The following is a 21413-nucleotide window of genomic DNA, read 5'->3' on the forward strand; positions in this document are numbered from 1 at the left end:
ACAAGACTGACTGTCAGGCGATGTTTTGAGCCTCTGCCTGTGTTAACTGATCCTATAGTTGGACGGGCTGCGACATGGTTGCGGATAGAACAGTGATCCAGAACGTGTAGAATAAATTTCTTTATTTCTGTCTATGATTACAAAATTGTTAGGTCCTTAGTCTATCGGTTCCGATCGGCAATGACAATCTTCAGATCTGCTGCAAAACATGTGTATACAATATATTTCATTTACTAGATAATCTTATTAATTGATTGGTACGTTGTTTCATCCTTGTTTAAGTTCCTATGCCGCTCTATGGCGGCCACGCCAACAGAGAGCGCTGATTACTTACTACAGTCTATTGTTTCGTCCATTTGGCTTCTTTCGGTATTTATTTTATTATTTTTATAGTATTCTATTAGCTATGTAAGCTTGTTCTAATGTATGTCAATATATTTTTATCTAAAATTCGCCACAAGAGTGTAACAGAATTATTGTCACTTAACTGTTTCCTTTTTAACGATCCAACTACAGTCGTGTTTTTAATTTACTGTATGTTATTATCGTAATAACTTACACACATGATAAGCCCACTTTAGAATTTACCTACTGGATTCTTATTTTTATTCTATATTGCACACTTATATAAGTGACCAATATGTGTATGTCTACAATAGAAAGATCTAACGGGCTTACGACACAAACATACACTGTGGCCTAGTATAAACCATAATCTGAATATATGCGACGATGCTACACTGATTTTTATGTTTATCTTTAGACGATCCACTATGGATGCGTTATATTAGGACATGTTTTCAAAACAGGTGTGACTTATCATATATTTCCACATGTAATTCAGTAATATTGTTGTTTTTTCCCATGTTTTGCGACAGATTTTCAGATGATCATTGCTGATCGAAACAATTTTGTGTTCATAGACGGAAATAAGGAAATTTATTCTACTGCATGGCTGAACTGTACCATTTTGAGAAGACAGAAGGAGCGATCTGGTTTACTTGCTAAAAACACTCTAAAGCCAAGGTCGCATAAATATTTCTTTATTTAAAACAAAAGGTTTCGACCGACTTTGCTGTCATCTTCAGGTATTAAAAAATCTTTTTGTTGTGGAATGTGTTCATTTTAAGTTGGACCTCACGCCAAGTTGTCACATGGAGAAGAAACAACACATTATGAAAGGTTTGTTATAACTAAAATATTTAAAAACAAAAACAACCTTGCGCAAATGGCCATGTCCATATATATACCGCTCACAGATGATCGTTTCGTCACAAGAACAAGCGAAGTTAGTGAAGAATTAGATGATACAGATTATATAGATTTCCTTATCGGTCATGATGGAACTCAACAGAGTAAATCACTATCACCAATGAGAGGAATATGGCTACACAATGCCAGCAGAATTCCTCTTGCTAAGTTAAGAGGTAGTATAACAAAATAAAAATGAAATTCCACTAGAAAAGATGGCTTCCACTTCGATACAAGTTCTATCTTCATCACTGTGGTTTGAAAGACAATTTGACGATTTTACGTAATGTGGCAAAAAAGTGTGATATACTGCACCACAGTAACACTGTAGATGAAGAACATAAAAACAATTGAGAGAATGTTTTATTCTATAACGACTGGAAATCAGGATTTGCTTCTCTGGGCCAGATGATACGTACACACACTTGAAAGAGACATGAAGATAGTATTTTGTCTTATGGGCAAACGTATTAGATGTAGTAGCAATAAATGCCCTGTGTTTATTTTCACGTATCTGATAAAAGGAGAATTTCTCTGTTATGGAGAAGTGGAAGTTCTGAAAGTCACTGCACGGTTCGCCAGCTAACGAAGATGGCGGAAACTTTAAGATCAGCAAAAAGACGATGCTTCATGTACTTCACCGATAAGATAGAAATGGTCAAGTTTCTACAAATGCACAAAAAATATATTTATGAAGAGTGCTGTTTTTATGAGCAAATCTTCTGCTATGGACCAGTGAAATTGAAAGTTATTCAATAGCAGGAAAGTTATATCGTTATTTCCAATAATAGTGTAAGTCGTGATGGCTGGGTGTTGTGTGATGTCCTTAGGTTAGTTAGGTTTAAGTAGTTCTAAGTTCTAGGGGACTGATGACCGTAGATGTTAAGTCCCATAGTGCTCAGAGCCATTTGAACCAATAGTGTAAGTCAAATGTCACATTATCACAACAAACGCTGCCTTCTTCATTCTGTCTCACCGACACCTTCAAAATTTGATATTTTCGTTAATACCAACATTTTTATTGGTTTTAAGGTAGGGGTCTAAAAGGTTCCCTCTCATGCATTTTCCTGAGTACAGACACTGATGCACCGAAGGGTTGCGATAAGTACAAAGCAGTTACTGTGTTAAATGGCGACAACTTACCAGAGCTGTTGGAACGACCAGCTGGTTCTCGGAGAGGTCGAGCATGACCATCTGCGGAATGCCCTTGAAAGAGTCCTCCGGCAGGCTGGAGATGCCACACCACGACAGGTTAAGCCAGTACAGGGAGGCAGAGTCCAGCATCCGGCCCCCGGTCAGGTGGATTGGGTTCCTACTCAGGTCCAGCTTCTGCAGCTTCCCGTTGGACCTGCAACAGGCCGTCACACTGTCTGACCATCCAGCACCATGGGCTCAACAGTCGCCACGCATTACCCAGACCTCAGTCTTTAGGAAACCACATTGGGGCTCCATGGCTGCATAAATACTGGAACAGACTTTGAACGTCTCACAGAGACTCAGGTTTCTTCAGGTATGTCACGTCCAGCTGAAGCCACTCATTAACGATTAGATCCTGTAGAGCTGCCAGACTGCAGGGATATTGACTCCTATGCTGCACCCACTATTTCTAGCAGCTCCAGAGATTTTCTACATCTACATCTACATCTACATTGATACTCCGCAAGCCACCCAACGGTGTGTGGCGGAGGGCACTTTACGTGCCACTGTCATTACCTCCCTTTCCTGTTCCAGTCGCGTATGGTTCGCGGGAAGAACGACTGTCTGAAAGCCTCCGTGCGCGCTCTAATCTCTCTAATTTTACATTCGTGATCTCCTCGGGAGGTATAAGTAGGGGGAAGCAATATATTCGATACCTCATCCAGAAACGCACCCTCTCGAAACCTGGCGAGCAAGTTACACCGCGATGCAGAGCGCCTCTCTTGCAGAGTCTGCCACTTGAGTTTATTAAACATCTCCGTAACGCTATCACGGTTACCAAATAACCTGGTAACGAAACGCGCCGCTCTTCTTTGGATCTTCTCAATCTCTTCCGTCAACCCGACCTGGTACGGATCCCACACTGATGAGCAATACTCAAGTATAGGTCGAACGAGTGTTTTGTAAGCCACCTCCTTTGTTGATGGAAGAGAGTTATTCAATGACAAGGCAGTCTGTCATAAAGCAGCATCTAAGAAGCAATGGGTTGTGGTCAATAACATTCTTGAAATTGTCTGCCTTGCTCAGAGTCCCGACCTGATCCCAATGGAACATCTTTGGGATGAGTTTCAGCGTCGACTTCGCTCCAGATCGCAGCGTCCAGCAATACGACCTCCTCTGGCTTCAGCTGCCAGGAAAGGAAGGACAGCCATTTCTCCACAGAGTTCAAGCCGTCTTAAGAACGACAGATGGAAACAGCCCATATTATTGTCCACTAACATGTGTCCAGATACTTTTGATAAGATTGTGTATGAATACAGTGTCTTAGTCACTGTACAACATCTCCGTCGTACGACAGATAGTCTTCTTGAAGCACTGCTCGGCTGGAATTGGGAATTGGTTGTACCACAGGTTCTTTTATATGTCTTATAAAGTAACGGTCACTACACGGAGATAACAAAAGTCGTGGGACAGCAATATGCACGTCCACAGAGGGCGGTAGTATGACGTACACAAGGTATAAAAGGGCAGTGCATTGGTGGAGCTGTTGCTTCCACTCAGGTGATTATGGGAAAAGGTTCGGACGTGATTCTGGGCGCACGATCTCAAGTCGTTAGGAAATTCAGTACTCCAAGATCACCGGTGTCAAAACCGTGCCGACATTACCAAATTCCGAGCATTTATCTCTGACCACGGACTACGCAGTGGCCGAAAGACTTCACTTCACGACCGAGAAAAAAGGCGTTCGTGTAGAGTATTAGTGGGAACAGACGAGCAACACTGCGTCAAATAACCGCAGAGACAAACTTTGGACGTTCGACGAACTAATGCGTTAGGACAGTGTGGCGAAATTTGGCGTTAACAGGCCGACGCGAGAGCCTTTGCCAACAGGACGACACCGCCTGCAGCGCCTGGGCTCAGGACCATATCAGTTGGACCCTAGACTGGAAAATCGTGACCTGGTCAGATGAGTCCCGACTTCAGTTGGTAAGAGCTGATGGTGGAGTTCGAGTGGGGCGCAGACCTCACGAAGCCATGGACCCAAGATGTCAACGAGGCACTGTGGAAGCTGGTGGTGGCTCCATAATGGTGTGGGCTGTGCTTCATGGAATGGACTGGGTCCTCTGGTCCAATTGAACCGACAATTGGCCGGAATTGTTATATTTGGCTACTTGGAGACGATCTGCAGGCATTCATGGACTTCATGTTCTGAAACAACGATGGAATTTTTATGGAAGACAATTTTCCATGTCATCAGGCCACAGTTGTTCGTGATTGATTTGCAGCATATTGTGGACAATTTGAAGGAACTATTTGGCCACCAAGACGTGACTCCCATAGGACATTTATATGATATAATCGAGAAGTCATTTCGTGTACAAAATACTGCCACCAGACCACTTTCGCAATTATGGATGGCTATAGAGGCAGCATGTCTCAGTACTCCTACAGGTTCTAGGCGCTACAGTCTGGAACCGCGCGATCGCTACGGTCTCAGATTCGAATCCTGCCTCGGGCAGGGATGTGTGAGATGTCCTTAGGTTAGTTAGGTTTAAGTAGTTCTAAGTTCTAGGGGACTGATGACCTCAGAAGTTAAGTCCCATGGTGCTCAGAGCCATTTGAACTCCTACTGGGGACTTCAGAGGACTTGGTGAGTCCATGCCATGTCGAGTTGCTTCACTATGTCGGGCAAATGGAGGGCCAACACAGTAGTAGGAAGTACCCATGACTTTAGGCCGCCCGGTTAGCCGTGCGGTCTAACGCATGGCTTTCCGGATTGGGAAGGAGCGCCTGGTCCTGGCACAAATCCGCCCGGCTGACTTGTGTCGAGGTCCGGTGAGCCGGCCAGTCTGTGGATGGTTTTTAGGCGGTTTTCCATCTGCCTCGGCGAATGCGGGCTGGTTCCCCTTATTCCACTTTAGCTACACTATGTCGGCGAAAGCTGCGCAAACAAGTTCTCCACGTATGTGTACACCACCATTACTCTACCACGCACTCGTCTGGTGTGAGACGTTCGCTGAGGGGGTCGGGCGGGGGTCGAGTTGGTGGGGGAGGGGGTGGGGGGTGTCCACCGGGGCCCGAACCGCACAATAACCCTGAAAGAGTGGTTCGGTGTGGCGCGGCGGAGGGGTGAAGTGGACTGCGATAGTCGTCGTGGGGTTGTGGACCACTGCGGCTGCGGCGGGGACGGAGCCTCTCCGTCGTTTCTAGGCCCCCGGTTAACACACAATAGGATACAATACAATACCCACCACTTTTGTCACGTCAGTGTAGTGTCACACGGAATTTCCAAGGTTTGAGAATTGCAATGCCATCAGAAAAAAACATCCAGGAAGACTTCTAGTAATATTGTAAATGAAGCTTGAAACTTTTGAATGAATGTGTGTTTCGTAGGCCTGCCAAAGGGACGATTATTGTTTCCACTTTTGAAGTAATTCGTATAACTTATTGTGTGTCACTTATAAGCGTCTTGTTTGATGCCGATACTATGCATATGACAAGTCTGTAAATAGCTAGCTTCAAGAAGTACATGAAACTGGACTTACGTGAAGACACTGGACGGAAGAGTAGACAGCCGGTTGTTGGAGAAATCGACGACGCGCAGATTCGGCATCCCAGAAAAAGCGTCCTCGTGAACGTCGCTGATGTTGTTCTTGTCCAGGTACAGCTGCATGACCCTGTAAAGGAAAGGGCAGACAGTTTTCAAATGTACAGCACGGCTCCATCCACGACAGCAGGCAGGTGGTGAGCCAGAGCAGTCCGTAACCTTACCACACAGCCTGTTCGCGGCGTTTACACCTCGGAGTGTTCTTTAGAAATCTCTAACGAGCGCGTAGCGGAGGGTACCTTCTGTCATACCGTGTATAAGACTTTTTTCTCGCCAATACCATGAACGGCCAAAGGCCATGCCCAGTGGTAACAGCGGTTCCTGCCAGATCACCGGAGTTAACCGGTGTCGCCTGGTCTAGCACTTGGATGGGTGACTGTCCGGTCTGCCGAGCGCTGTTGGCAAGTGGGGTGCTCTCAGCCCTTGTGAGGCAAACTGAGGAGCTACATGATTGAGAAGTAGCGGCTCCGGTCTCGTCAAGTGACATACAGCCGGGTGCTGACCACATGCCCCTCCACATCTGCATCCAGTGACGCCTGTGGGGCGAGGACGGCCCGGCGGCCAGTCGGTACTTTTGGGCCTTCAAGGCCTGTTCGGACGGAGTTCAGTTTAATAGCATGAACGGAACACCAGAAGCTGAATTTTTTATTTATTTTTCAACTTTAGGTCACACAACTCGGTAAAATAACCGCATTAGATTTCTTAGCAAGTCATCGCCACGCGATATCAATGCGTTACACTTCAGTTTTGAGATGCCCCGAAAGAAAAAAGTCCAGTTGATTGATATCCTAGAAATAAACCGCTTTAAGCTGTATATGAACTTTTATTTACAGGAGCACGCCCGATTTCGCGAAATCAAATCACTTCTTATGGTGTACGTACGGTAGTAAAGCGTTGAGCCCATTATATCAGAAAAGGGGAGACTCAAACTTCACAAAATACACTACTGGCCATTAAAATTGCTACACCACGAAGATGACGTGCTACAGACGCGAAATTTAACCGACAAGAAGAAGATGATGTGATATGCAAGTGATTAGCTTTTCAGAGCATTCACACAAGGTTGGCGCCGGTGGCGACACCTACAACGTGCTGACATGAGGAAAGTTTCCAACCGATTTCTCATACACAAACAGCAGTTGTCCGGCGTTGCCCGTTGAAACATTGTTGTGATTCCTCGTGTAAGGAGGAGAAATGCGTACCATCACGTTTCCGACTTTGATAAAAGTCGGATTGTAGAATATCGCGATTGCGGTTTATCGTATCGCGACATTGCTGCTCGCGTTGGTCGAGATCCAATGACTGTTAGCAGAATATGGAATCGGTGGGTTCAGGAGGGTAATACGGAACGCCGTGCTGGATCCAAACGGCCTCGTATCACTACCAGTCGAGATGACAGGCATCTTATCCGCATGGCTGTAACGGATCGTGCAGCCACGTCTCGATCCCTGAGTCAACAGATGGGGACGTTTGCAAGACAACAACCATCTGTACGAACAGTTCGACGACATTTGCAGCAGCATGGACTATCAGCTCGGAGACCGTGGCTGCGGTTACCCTTGACGCTGCATCACAGACAACAGCTAGGTTTTCCGTGATTTCCCTAAATCGTTTCAGGCAAATGCCGGGATGGTTCCTTTGAAAGGGCACGGCCGATTTCCTTCCCAATCCTTCCCTAACCCGAGCTTGCGCTCCGTCTCTAATGACCTCGTTGTCGACGGGACGTTAAACACTACCCACCACCACCACCACAGACAACAGCGCCTGCGATGGTGTACTCAACGACGAACCTGGGTGCACGAATGGCAAAACGTCATTTTTTCGGATGAATCCAGATTCTGTTTACAGCATCATGATGGTCGCATCCGTGTTTGGCAACATCGCGGTGAACGCACACTGGAAGCGTGTATTCGTCATCGCCATACTGGGGTATCACCCGGCGTGATGGTATGGGGTGCCACTGGTTACACGTCTCGGTCACCTCTTGTTCGCATTGACGGCACTTTGAACAGTGGATGTTACATTTCAGATGTGTTAGGACCCGTGGCTCTACCCTCCATTCGATCCCTGCGAAACCCTACATTTCAGCAGGATAATGCACGACCGCATGTTGCAGGGCCTGTACAGGCCTTTCTGGATACAGAAAATGTTAGACTGCTGCCCTGGTCAGCATATTCTCCAGATCTCTCACCAATTGAAAACGTCTGGTCAATGGTGGCCGAGCAACTGCCTCGTCACAATACACTAGTCACTACTCTTGATGAACTGTGGCATCGTGTTGAAGGTGGATGGGCAGCTGAACCTGTACCCGCCATCCAAGCTCTGTTTGACTCAATGCCCAGACGTACCAAGGCCGTTATTACGGCCAGAGGTGGCTGTTCTGGGTACTGATTTCTCAGGATCTATGCACCCAAATTGCGTGAAAATGTAATCACATATCAGTTCTAGTATAATATATATGTCCAATGAATACCCGTTTCTCATCTGCATTTCTTCTTGGTGTAGCAATTTTAATGCCAGTAGTGTAAAATGGTGTTACTCGCAACAAGCAGGGCGTCATAGATCAAATTCTCCAGCCGAAACACTGACATGTCAAAAGCGCATTAACTTGATACCAGGAAGCGGCGGACAACCCTGCAATAGCTACGTCGTACAGGTCCACGTGAACGTGTTCATGTGTGCCATGGAGGAGGGCATTAGCGCACCACACACATAACGGGAAAGCTACAACCGTTTTTGCGCGTATCCAGATACCATGGGAATGACTGAGGCCCGTGTCACACAACACAACCAAATAAACTGTCGGGTGCCTGAGAATTAAGGACGCATTTGAATTTTGCGCCATTCTGTAATATGACTGTTGGCAGCTGTGGTTTTTTCATGTTTGTTATCTGCAATCCTAGCCTGATAGCTTTCGTGTGGTGAGCATTGTTGTTTCATGATAATTTTCGTCACGAAATAGGTGACAGCTGAGCAACGTATCCAAGTGAGCGAAAGTTATTGTAAAAACAGTGGATGTCACACGGTAACCGTTCGTGAATTGCGTGAGGCAATCGGACGTAATGCTGCTCCAACCGAACCATCAGTCCGGAAGTTGATCCGAAAGTTTGAAACCACGGGCTCTGTTTCAAAGAAGAAAACGGAGCGACCGGGTTCTGTTTGAACGCAAGAAAACGGTTCGCCGACTAGCGCAACAATTGAATTTACCACCAAGTTCACTGCATGAAATCCTTTCAAAACATCTGAAAATGCATGCGTACAAGAATTAACTTGCACAAGAGCTGAAGCCTCAAGATCATGGAGAGAGACATCGATTTGTTTAATGGGCCTCGGCTCGACAAGCGCTTAACGACGACTTTGCAAAAAGATCTATTTTTTCAGACGAGGCGCACTTGCACCTCAATGGGCACGTCAATAAGCAGAACTGAAGAATTTGTGGTAACAAAAATCCATCGATGAGATGCGTCCACAACACACGACTGTGTGGTGTGAGTGCTGGGAAGGAGGAGTGATCGGCCCGTACTTAACCTGAAAATGACCAGGCCACCGTTACCGAAACGTGCACTCTGATTGGTTTTTCACTTTTATTGATAAAAATTACGATTTCTGGTTTCAACTCGATGGTGCGACATGTCACACATCCCGTGAAACGATTGCCCGCTGAATGAAAAGTTCCCTTGCATGGCAACCAGGAATTCCAGATCATGCGATCTTACGCCTTGTGGCTTTTTTAGTGGGGATTTGTGAAATCAGCCGGCCGAAGTGGCCGTGCGGTTAAAGGCGCTGCAGTCTGGAACCGCAAGACCGCTACGGTCGCAGGTTCGAATCCTGCCTCGGGCATGGATATTTGTGATGTCCTTAGGTTAGTTAGGTTTAACTAGTTCTAAGTTCTAGGGGACTAATGACCTCAGCAGTTGAGTCCCATAGTGCTCAGAACCATTTGAACCATTTGTGAAATCAAAAATGTATTTGAACAAACCAAAAACAATACACCAATTGAAGTATGAAATTAAAAAGGTTATTAACGTCATCCCACCAGATGTTTGTGAGTGCGTCATCGAGAACTTCAATGAACGCAGTGCTCATTGCTGCTCGGCCTTTGGTGGTAGTATGGAGTATATAATTTTTCATACATAAATGAGAGATGACGATCAGTTTGGCTTTAGAAAAGGTAAAGGCACAATGGAGGCAATTCTGATGTTGATAATGGAAGCAAGACTAAATAAGGAGAGACGAATAATATACATTACGTACAAGAGCCGTGAGGGAATAATAAGAGTGCACGATCAAGAATGGAGTGCTCGGATTAAATAGGGTGTAAGACAGGGATGTAGTCTTTCGCCTCTACTGTTCAATCTGTACATCGAAGAAGCAGTCATGGAAACAAAAGACATGTTCAGGAGTGGAATTAAAATTCAAGGTGAAAGTATATCATTGATACGATTCGCTGATGACGTTGCTATCCTGAGTGAAAGTGAAGAAGAATCACATGATCTGCTGAATGGAATGAACAATGTAATGAGTACGGAATATGGACTGAGAGTAAATCGAAGAAAGACGAAAATAATGAGAAGCAGCAGAAATGACAACAGCGAGAAACTTATCAGAATTGATGGTCACGAAGTACATGAAGGTAAAAAATTCTGCTACAAAGGCAGTAAAATAGTCAGTGATGAACGGAGCAAGGACATCAAAAGCAGACTATCACTGTCAAAAAGGGCATTCCTGGCCAAGAGAAGTATTTGTATTCCTTTTCGCTTGCTTCTTTTACTGCATTTTTATATTTCTTCCTTTAATCAGTTAAATTCAATACCTCCTCTGTTACCCAAAGATTTCTACTAGCCCTCGCCTTTTTACCTACTTGATCCACTGCTGCCTTCACTACTTCATCTCTCAATTTTCCCATTCTTCTTCTACTGTATTTCTTTCCTCTATTGTTGTCAGTCGTTCCCTACTGCTCTCTCTGAAACTCTCTACAACCTCTGTTTATTTCAGTTCATCCAGGTCTCATCTCCTTAAATTACCACTTTTTTGCAGTAGTACATACGCCAGTAAAACATTGAGCCCACGGTATGGGGAAGAGGGAGGACTCAGCCTTCAGAAAATAAAATACTATTACCCGCAACAAGCCCCATAGATCAAATTGGCCAGTTGAACAACTGGCATGTTAAAAGCGTGGTAACTTCATACCAGCAAGTGGCGGAGAACAGCCCCTACCGCCCAGCTGTGCAGGACCACACTGCCAGTTAATGTGCTCGCCTGTGTCGCTGCAGTGGACACTGGCGCCACCAAACACGCATAGCGCGAAAGGTACAAACATTTTCGCACGTGTCCAGATATCATGGGAATGATCGAGGCCCCCGTAACAAAAAAACTATCATGCAACTATAAAATACTTCACCATAAAAAAACCAGATAAAACCAAATAGACCAGACGTAAGAGCTTATAACAACAAGCCCTGGATCAATAACCAAACAGTCGAAAAACTATAAAGTTGTGTCCTTCAGAGGCAAACAAAGTTAAATAGTATATCGTAATACCTTGTCAGAGGTCCATGACTAAGGAATTTACTGCTAGCGCTTTCGAGCAGATGTAACTTCGATGGATTGCGCACGCGCTGCCTGCGATATGTAAGCTATACGAGAATCGCAGACCAGAGAGCAGTGTCGGCTGCAGTAGTAGTAGCTCGCAGTCGGCCGGGTGGATCAGGTCGCTCTTAGAGAGCGGTTGTCTAGTTGTATAGCTCACAGACAGCACTTGTGTCCTGTATGGAATTACCAGGGCCGGTCGTGGAGAGCGAAGGCGGTGCCTGAGCGATGTGGTATAAGGAAGAAAAAATTATTGCCGCGCTAATATGTAATTTGCAACAAGTCATTTTGTACTATTGTTACATCAAAGTCACATGTAAATAATTTTCAATAATTTTTCAATAATAATCTTTCTTATAAAAATAACTTTTGACAGTCATTCATCTGAATTTAAAGTTTTTACTAATTTCTCATATCCATAGTCATGCCAATTATCGCAAATAAAATCAATGGTTTTTCATAAATAACACAATCTAGCGGCCAGCATTGCACTGGGCTGTGCCAGAAAAATTCCTTATAGGAGCAGATATATACGCGTTATCCAGCGACTCAATTGAGGTACGAATTTTCAATTTATTCATAATGACTTTTCAGGGCCATGACACAGCATTGATAACGTCCAGATTTACCAGTTTAGGTTCACAGTCACTTAATTATTGAAAGGCTATATATAAGTCACAATTTTTTTGAGAGATTAGTCACATTATTATTGCGAGGTTACGGAGATAATTTATCTGTTGGGAGGTTACAACCTTATCTCGACCTGATTATTAAGGGCGGTTTGGGATATAGCTTTAAACTTTGCGTAATTTCAACCTGTTCTAGAATGTTAAGGTCTGCCCCTTTACATCTCTGTGTAAGACGTTTAAATTATTAACTACACTTGTTATGGAGTGACCAGAAGCACTGATGTGGTTATTTGAAGTAGACTTCGAATTCCTCACACTTTGGTGTTCTCGGACCCTAGTAACAATCCCTCTGCCAGCCTGCCCCGTATACCTTACTGAATTTGCCGCAGCTGATGCAATAGACACCATTAGCGCCCTACTTTTCAAAGACTACCCTGTCTCTGTGTACAAGTCTTTGGCCAAGATCCTGTGGAATAAAGAACGCTGGCTTTATCTTTTTCGTCCTTAGCTTTTTGCCTACTTTTTGTGAAAGTAGACTTACAGAAAGCTTTTGACAATGTTGACTGGAATACACTCTTCCAAATTCTGAAGGTGGCAGGGGTAAAACACAGGGAGCGAAAGTCTATTTACAAATTGTACAGAAACCATACAGCAGTTATAAGAGTCGAGGGGCATGAAATTGAAGCAGTGATTGAGAAGAGAATGAGAGAGTGAGTGTTGTAGCCTATCCCCGATGTTATTCAGTCTGTATATTGAGCAAGCAGTAAAGGAAACAAAAGAAAAATTTGGAGTAGGAATTAAAATCCATGGAGAAGAAATCAAAACTTTGAGGTTTGCCGATGACATTGTAATTCTGTCAGAGACAGCAAAGGGCCCGGAAGAGCAGCTGAACGGAATGGACAATGTCTTGAAAGGAGGATACAACATCAACATCAACAAAAGCAAAACGAGGATAGTGGAATGTAGTCGAATCAAATCAGTTGATGCTGAGGGAATTTGATTAGGAAATGAGACACTTAAAGTAGTAGATGAGTTTTGATATTTGGGGAGCAAAATAACTGATGATGGTTGAAGTGGAGAGGATATAAAAAGGAGATTAGCTATGGCGAGGAAAGAATTTCTGAAGAAGAGAAATTTGTTAACATCGAGTATAGATTTAAGTGTCAGGAAATCCTTTCTGAAAATATTTGTATGGAGTGTAGCCATATATGGAAGTTAGACATGGACCATAAACAGTTTAGTCAAGACGAGAAGAGAAGCTTTCGAAATGTGGTGCTACGGAAGAATGCTGAAGATAGATGGGTAGATCACGTAACTAATGAAGATATACAGCTTGACTAGAAGAAGGGATCAGTTGGTAGGACACATTCTGAGGCATCAAGGGATCATCAGTAATTTCTGGAGGGAAGCGTGGAGGGTAATAATCTGAGAGGGAGATCAAGAGATGAATACACTAAGGAGATTCAGAAGGATGTATGTTGCAGTAGTTACTCGGAAATGAGGAGGCTTGCAGAGGGCAGACTAGCATGGAGAGCTGCATAAAACTACTCTCTGGACTGAAGACCAGAACAACAACATGTACGCCTGAAGAAGGGGTTTGATATCGCGAAACCGGTCGTGCTCCTGTAAATAAAAGTTCATATACAGCTGAGAGCGGTTTATTCCTGGAACACGAATTTCTTCAGCTGCGGTTGCCCTCATCAGTAAAACTATTTCTACCAGACCATTGAGATCAGACCATCTTGGAGAGCAACGTACAGGCCCATCATGGATAGTACTGGCACGTCTTAATATTAGTGACAAAATGGGCCGGTGAAAAGTCACGCACGTACCTTATTCCCCAAGCATGGTCCGTGACTTAAACTTGAGCACAATCAGTTGTTTTGACTTGCACTTGATTTCATACTGAAGTCTGTGGTGGCTCGTAACAACACATTCGCCTATCATCTACATCTGCACGATAGTGTGTAGTCCACACTTAAGTCCTTTGCAGAGGGTTCGTCGGACCTCTGGCAGACTGTTGTAAGTCCTCTCTCGAACGGCGTGCGGCAAAAACGAACACTTACATATTTTCGCGCGAGCTATGATTCCCCTTATTTTATTACGATGATCAATTCTCCCTATGTACGTTGGCGTCAAGAAAGATTTTCGCATTCTGAGCGGAAAGCTGGTGACTGAAATTTCCTGAAAAGATGCATGCAAAAATGCCTTTGTTTCAGTGAATATCACCCGAAATCCCTTCCCTATTTCCGTGTAAATACAATGATTTAAAAGTCATTACGTTTTAAGGGCATCTGCTCATCTTTTATTTACCAAAATAACCCTGTTTTTGCTAAATATGATGTGCTCCCACGATTATTTACTGATCTGTTACAAGATGGTCATCTTACATCGGGCATTTTGTGGGGAACCAATGTCTTCCTTAATTCATAGGCGACTTTGAGTTTGACAACATGTTAAGTGCCCTGCAATATATGTTAGACATAAAATCAAATACTTGAAAATGGCATAAAAGGCCGAAACCTTTGTTGTACTTAAATAATAAAATAGTCAAATGGCGATGCCTTTCTTTAAGAAATCTATTTGCGGAATTTACATCGATTTCTAATGAGAAGATTTTAGTTGTCGAAGAATACGCCTGCGTAAAACGTGTTTTGTAAATCCACATATTGTATTTATGCTCTCCAGTCCGAAGACGGGTTTCATGCAGCTTTTGACTCTAGTGTGGCATGTGCAAGATCTTCATCTCTGCATAACGACTGAAATCTGGATAAAGACCTGGTCTGTAAACAGCGGTAAGGGACACTCGATGAGAAACAGAGTTATGTTATCGTGGGAATCGAGAATCTTAACGATTTTGCCTGTTATCGATATCGATACTAGCAAGACATTGGTCTTCGGAATTCCAAGACCGCGTCAGAATCTCTACACCAGTTCCTCAGAGTAACCCGGACATACAAAAAGAAACGACTAGGAGATTTCAGTTTATATATGTAGAGGGAAAAGATTTAATAAAACATTTCTATCTGCTTACTGAAACTGACAGCAACTTACATTTTATGTTTACGTGCTGTAATGTTCGTTCAAATGGCTCTGAGCACTATGGGACTTAGCCGGCCGAAGTGGCCGCGCGGTTAAAGGCGCTGCAGTCTGGAACCGCAAGACCGCTACGGTCGCAGGTTCGAATCCTGCCTCGGGCATAGATGTTTGTGATGTCCTTAGGTTAGTTAGGTTTAACTAGTTCTAAGTTCTAGGGGACTAATGACCTCAGCAGTTGAGTCCCATAGTGCTCAGAGCCATTTTGAACTATGGGACTTAACGTCTGAGGCCATCAGTCCCCTAGAACTTAGAACTAATTAAACCTAACTAACCTAAGGACATCACACACATCCATGCCCAAGGCAGGATTCGAACCTACGACCGTAGCAGTTGCGTGGTTCCAGACTGTAGCGTCTAGAACCGCTCGGCCACACAGGCCGGCTGTAGTTTTCGTCTACTATACGTTTGACGGATGATGTTCAAACGGCAAAATGATATTTTTGTGTGATATGATTACAGCTTAACGATTTTCGGATTTTTTCCTTTGTTTATACTGTGAAACGTTACCTCTTGCCAAATTTATAAATTATAGGTCAACGAGAAGCACCCTATAGGTTTTCTTGAGTGAGTTTAGCAGTGTCGAAGTATGTGAATCTTTTGACATGCATTGACCTTAGTATGTGACATAAATTTTGACTTGATGTGTCAACCTGTTCCAAGGAAATAGGGTCTTAACAGATAGACAGACGGATAAAAAATGACAAAAAATATTTTTTGGTGTATATGATCATAAATTAACAATTTTCTGATTTTTCGTTACTTGTTTCTTGCCAAATTTCATGATTCTAGGTCAACGGGAAGCACTTATAGCTTTCGATGAGCAAGTTTCCGAGCGTCAAAATACACACATTAAAAAAAGGTTTTGCATCATCTCGGTTCCGAGAGTTCCGGAACCTCTACAGAAAATTGGAATAGAGATCAACATAAACATCATTTCCGCTCTTTTAATTGCTCATGTAAACCACACATTGCATGTTGTGGCACCATACAGCGAGACCTTCAGAGGTGGTGGTCCAAATTGCTGTTCACACCGGTGCCTCTAATACCCAGGAGCTCGTCCTCTTGCACTGATGCATGCCTGTATTCGTCGTGGCATACTATCCACAAGGTCATCTAGGCACGGTTGGTCCACATTGTCCCACTCCTCAACGGCGACGCGGCGTAGATCCCTCAGAGTGGTTGGTGGGTCACGTCGTCCATAAACAGCCCTTTTGAATCTATCCTAGGCATGTTCGATAGGGTTCATGTTTGGAGAACATGCTGGTCACTCTAGTCGAGCGACCCATGCTGAAGGATCATTCCCAAGATGTGCACGACGGGGGCGCAAATTGTCGTCCATGAAGACGAATGCCTCGCCAATATGCTGCCGATATGGTTGCACTATCGGTCGGCTGGCATTCACGTATCGTACGGCGCCTTCCATAACCACTAGCGGCGTACGTCGGCCCCACATAATGCCACCCCAAAACAGCAGGGAACCTCCACGTTGCTGCACTCGCTGGACAGTGTGTCTGAGGCGTTCAGCCTGACCGGGTTGCCTCCAAACACGTCTCCGACGACTGTCTGGTTGAAGGCATAAGTGACACTCATCGGTGAAGAGAACTTGATGCCATCCTTTCGACATGTTGTTGGGCCCATCTGTACCGCGCTGTATGGTGTCGTGGTTGCAAAGATGGACCTCACCATGGACGTCGGGAGTTCAAATGTTCAAAAGTGTGTGAAATCTTATGGAACTTAACAGCTAAGGTTATCAGTCCTTAAGCTTACACACTATTTAACCTAAATTATCCTAAGGACAAACACACACACCCATGCCAGAGGGAGGACTCGAACCTCCGCCGGGATCAGCCGCACAGTCCATGACTGCAGCGCCTGAGACCGCTCGGCTAATCCCGCGTGACACGTCTGAGTGAAGTAGCGCATCATGCAGCCTGCGCACAGTTTGAATCGTAACACTACGTCCTCTGGCTGCACGAAAATCATTATTTAAAGATGGCGGAGTTCCTCCGACCCATAATCGGTAGGTAGCGGTCATCCACTGCAGTAGTAGCCTGAGCGAGGCATGTCATAGACAGTTCCTGTCTCTCTGTATCTCCTCCATGTCCGGACATCACTTTGCCGAGCGGTCTCAGGCGCTGCAGTCATGGACTGTGCGGCTGGTCCCGGCGGAGGTTCGAGTCCTCCCTCGGGCATGGGTGTGTGTGTTTTTGTCCTTAGGATAATTTAGGTTAATTAGTGTGTAAGCTTAGGGACTGATGACCTTAGAAGTCTCATAAGATTTCACACACATTTGAACATTTTTTGAACATCACTTTGGTTCACTCCGAGACGCCCGGATATTTCCCTTGTTGAGAGCTCTTTCTGGCACAAAGTAACAATGCGGATGCGATCGAACCGCGGTATTGACCGTCTAGGCATGGTTGAACATGAGCCGTGTACCTCCTTCCTAGTGGAATGACTGGAAGTGATCGGCTGTCGGATACCCTCCCTCTAATAGGCGCTGCCCATGCATGGTTGTTTACACTTTTGGGCGGGTTTAGTGACATCTCTGAACAGTCAAAGGGACTGTGTCTGTGGTACAATATCCACAGTCAACGTCTGTCTTCAGGAGTTCTGGGAACCGGGATTATGCAAAACTTTTTTTGATGTGTTTACGTGTTAGAAATGGCAGCATCTTTTGATTTCAGTGAGTTAGGGAGCAATGACCTTAATATGTGGGATAAATTTGGGCTTGATGAGTCTTTCCGTTCCTGAGAAAAAGTGTTGTTAGCAGTTGGAAAGACAGACACACAGACGGAAGGACAACAAATCTATCCTACAAGGATTCCGTTTTCACAGATTGAGGCACTGAACCCTAAAAACATTACACATTACTTATTTTTCATGTTTATTTATTGTATGTTTCATTGTAATGGCCATAGAACGTGCACTTTGGCTTAGAAAGTTGCCTCAACTGGGAACCGAACCCTGGCCACCCAAGTGGCAAACAAGCGTTCTACCACAGAGTCAGGCAGCGCATTTCAAACTTTTGCCAGCTTAAGCAAGTTAAAGATCCTCGGAAACCTTCAAAGTCGATTTTCTCGACAATTTTTGAGAGTTGTATCGATCTGTTTTGGGGCTTTGATACTTGGGTTCTGATCTTCGAAAATTACGAAAACCTTATTGGCGTGTGGTATCCTTTCAAGTCATCCTGCCAGTACCGTTCGTTTCGTAGCAACCACGATTTAAACACCCTGGCACCGACCCTGAGAATCTTGTAACTGATACTGTGCAAATTATCATTTACTTCTTTCTGAGTGAAAGCAACTTGTAAATTGAATTTGAGTAACAGAGGTCTAAAGGCATTTTTACTTCTTAAAATAAATATTTGTGATTAATCTGCTCACATTCTTGCGGTTGCCGTTCCTAAACCTTTTATATAATCTGCAACTGCCGCACTCACTTGCAATTTAAGATACTGTGATTAGGTTTTATTTTAATACTAGCGTATCCGGCAATACTTCGCGAACGTTAAGTATGTATAAAAATTGCGTATCCGCCCTAATCTCAATTGCCCGCCCTCCCCCCTTTCCGTCCATCACCTCCCCCTTCTGCCCCCTCTCCTTGTCCATCACTCCCCCCTCCCCTCTCCCTCTTCCACCCCTCTCTCCATCCCCTCTTCTCGACTCTCTCTGTCCATCTCTTCCTTCCCTGTCTCTATGTCCATTTCTCCCCCCCCCCCCCTCCGTCACCCACTGTCCAACCCCTCTTCCAACCTGACTTGGAGCTTTTTTTTTGTTATTACAAACGATACCTTAACCGGTAAATGAAGTCGCTTAAAATGAATGAGTAAATCGGTTGGTACCATCGGTATAAAGGGGTATCAGAAATACCTTTCCAGTTGCTGCATCAGTGAGGATAGTAGCTTCTATGATGGTATTTCGCATAGTTTAAATCTGCGAACGCGTAGGATTACAAAGTTTTCGACGATTCACATTCTGTAGTAGTATTCTAATCATAAGCCAACAAGCCAGAATATTTCTTTTCTTTTTCCTGTTAAAAGCGACTGCGAGGCAGAAAGCTATATATGTGGGGGCGTAGAACAACTGGCTCTACACGCAAATGACATTCCGGCCCTACCGCAGCAAGAACGACTGTATCTATGCCAGATCAGTTTTCTGTAGTACTCGCTGTATGCTTCACACATTGTGTGTACGCTGCGAGAATAAAAGTATTCATAGTAAGTGACTAGAGTGCGAGTGATCATTTATCGTCATAATTACCACTCCCGCTGTAATATCCACGCCTATAATTTAATTAGAATCACATTAGCGACAGCGTCGAGTGTGGAATGCGAATGAACATTCTCCTAATATTAATAAAAAGGACTTCATCGATGCTAAAATAAAAAATAATTATTGTCAATGACATAATTTAATATCCTGTAAGAAACTATGTCTCAGACAATACCCATGAAAATCTCAGTCTTTTGTTATCTATGATTCTTCTAGGACAATTCATCTTCTTGTTCGAACTGTTGTACTGATCGGATGTGACCGATGTCTCGGAGCACAGAGGTCTGTAACAAACTGTGTTATGTTGTTAAGTAACATTTGAAAAATAGAGTTTCTGTGTCACTGAAATGAATCCACTTGTTTGGACTTTGTATAAATGTTAAGATTTTTGATCAGATACAATGGTGCGCAGCCATTAGCGCTATTGATCTCCAGCGCGGTTTATTGGTAAATGCTGGATAATAAGCGATTCAAAAATGGCTCTGAGCACTATGCGAATTAACTTCTGAGGTCATCAGTCGCCTAGAACTTAGAACTAATTAAACCTAAGGACATCACACACATCCATGCCCGAGGCAGGAATCGAACCTGCGACCGGATCGGTCGCTCGGTTCCAGACTGTAGCGCTTAGAACCGCAAGGCACTCCGGCCGGCCATTAAGCGATTAACATTGAGAAATACTTTTAAATGTTAATATATATAGTAAACGTAAAAAAAGATTTAATATACATTATTTGTTAGTAGTAAAGCGGTGCCTGAAGGAGAATCAATAAGTGGCTGTCTTTATGTCTCGAGGAAATAAATTCGACACAGATGGTGAATAATCTTTAAATATAGTGAACTTATATCTATGTAAATAGCATCTTAAGCGATAAAAATTGTTCTCTACTGATGTATGAAGCCTGGTTACTTCGAAACAACTTTTATGAAATATTTTGACAGGAAACAATACATTAGTGTTGTGTGCGTGTGGTATTACGTGACAAAACTGTTCACTTTGCTTAAAGAAGTGTTGCCACTTCGAATAACAGTAACGGTAAATTCGATAGACGATCTGCGACTAGTAATGAGATCATTATGCAACAGCACTGAATATTGCTAAAATCATTGCTCTTGTGTAGTTAAGATCGCTAATCATGCATTTAGCGTGAGTCGTGCTTCGATAGCTCAGATGGACGGCAGTGCGGCTCTCGCAGCCGAGCGAAGCAGACGTGCGGTGTGTGCTCTCCGCTGTCAGAGAGAGCCCGCGCGCCTTGTTTACTTTCTTCGGCCGACACTAACGTGACGCCGTAGCGCTACAAGACCATGGCAAACCAATACAGAAGATCAACCTTGAAATTCACATTTCGGAACGACTTTACCCGACCAAAGGCGCTCGAAGTCGAACGCTTTTTAAAAGAGGAAGCCAAGATCCCGGCTGCCGACATTGTCGGCATTCATTTTTCGATCGTCAGTAGCACGGTCTATGTAAAGCTCATAAACGAAACTACATGCGACAAGGTGCTTCGTGAGATGAAACAAGAACTCCGCTTCTGCCACGCAGATGGCAATGTTGGCAACGTCGAGGTTGGCCATGCCGCAATGGGACTGCGGACTATCCGCATATTCGAACTTCCATTTGAACTCCCGGCGGCAGAAGTTGTAGCGGCGCTCCGCCCCTACGGCACGGTACACGAACACGTGGCTGAAAAATGGACCCAGTTTAAGACGTATCCCGTACTCAATGGAGTACGCCAAGTGCGCATAGATCTCCAACGACACGTGCCATCCTATCTACAGATAGGAGGATGCCGGGCCATAGTTATTTATGACGGCCAGCCGAAGACA

The 21413-nt window shown here is 44.2% G+C and overlaps 1 protein-coding gene across 1 annotated transcript in view; it reads right to left on the reverse strand.

The window, feature by feature from the left end:
• The window catches only part of LOC126474188 (uncharacterized), a 121959-nt gene that overhangs the window by 31205 nt on the left and 69341 nt on the right, over positions 1-21413 (reverse strand). The window contains exons 3-4 of the mRNA XM_050101651.1: positions 5934-6065; positions 2395-2599 (exon numbers count right to left, since the gene is read on the reverse strand). Coding sequence (XP_049957608.1) covers positions 2395-2599; positions 5934-6065 — 337 coding nt within the window. The remainder of the gene's footprint in view (positions 1-2394; positions 2600-5933; positions 6066-21413) is intronic.

This window comes from Schistocerca serialis, chromosome 4, assembly GCF_023864345.2.
Source record: "Schistocerca serialis cubense isolate TAMUIC-IGC-003099 chromosome 4, iqSchSeri2.2, whole genome shotgun sequence".
Taxonomy (NCBI): domain Eukaryota; kingdom Metazoa; phylum Arthropoda; class Insecta; order Orthoptera; family Acrididae; genus Schistocerca; species Schistocerca serialis.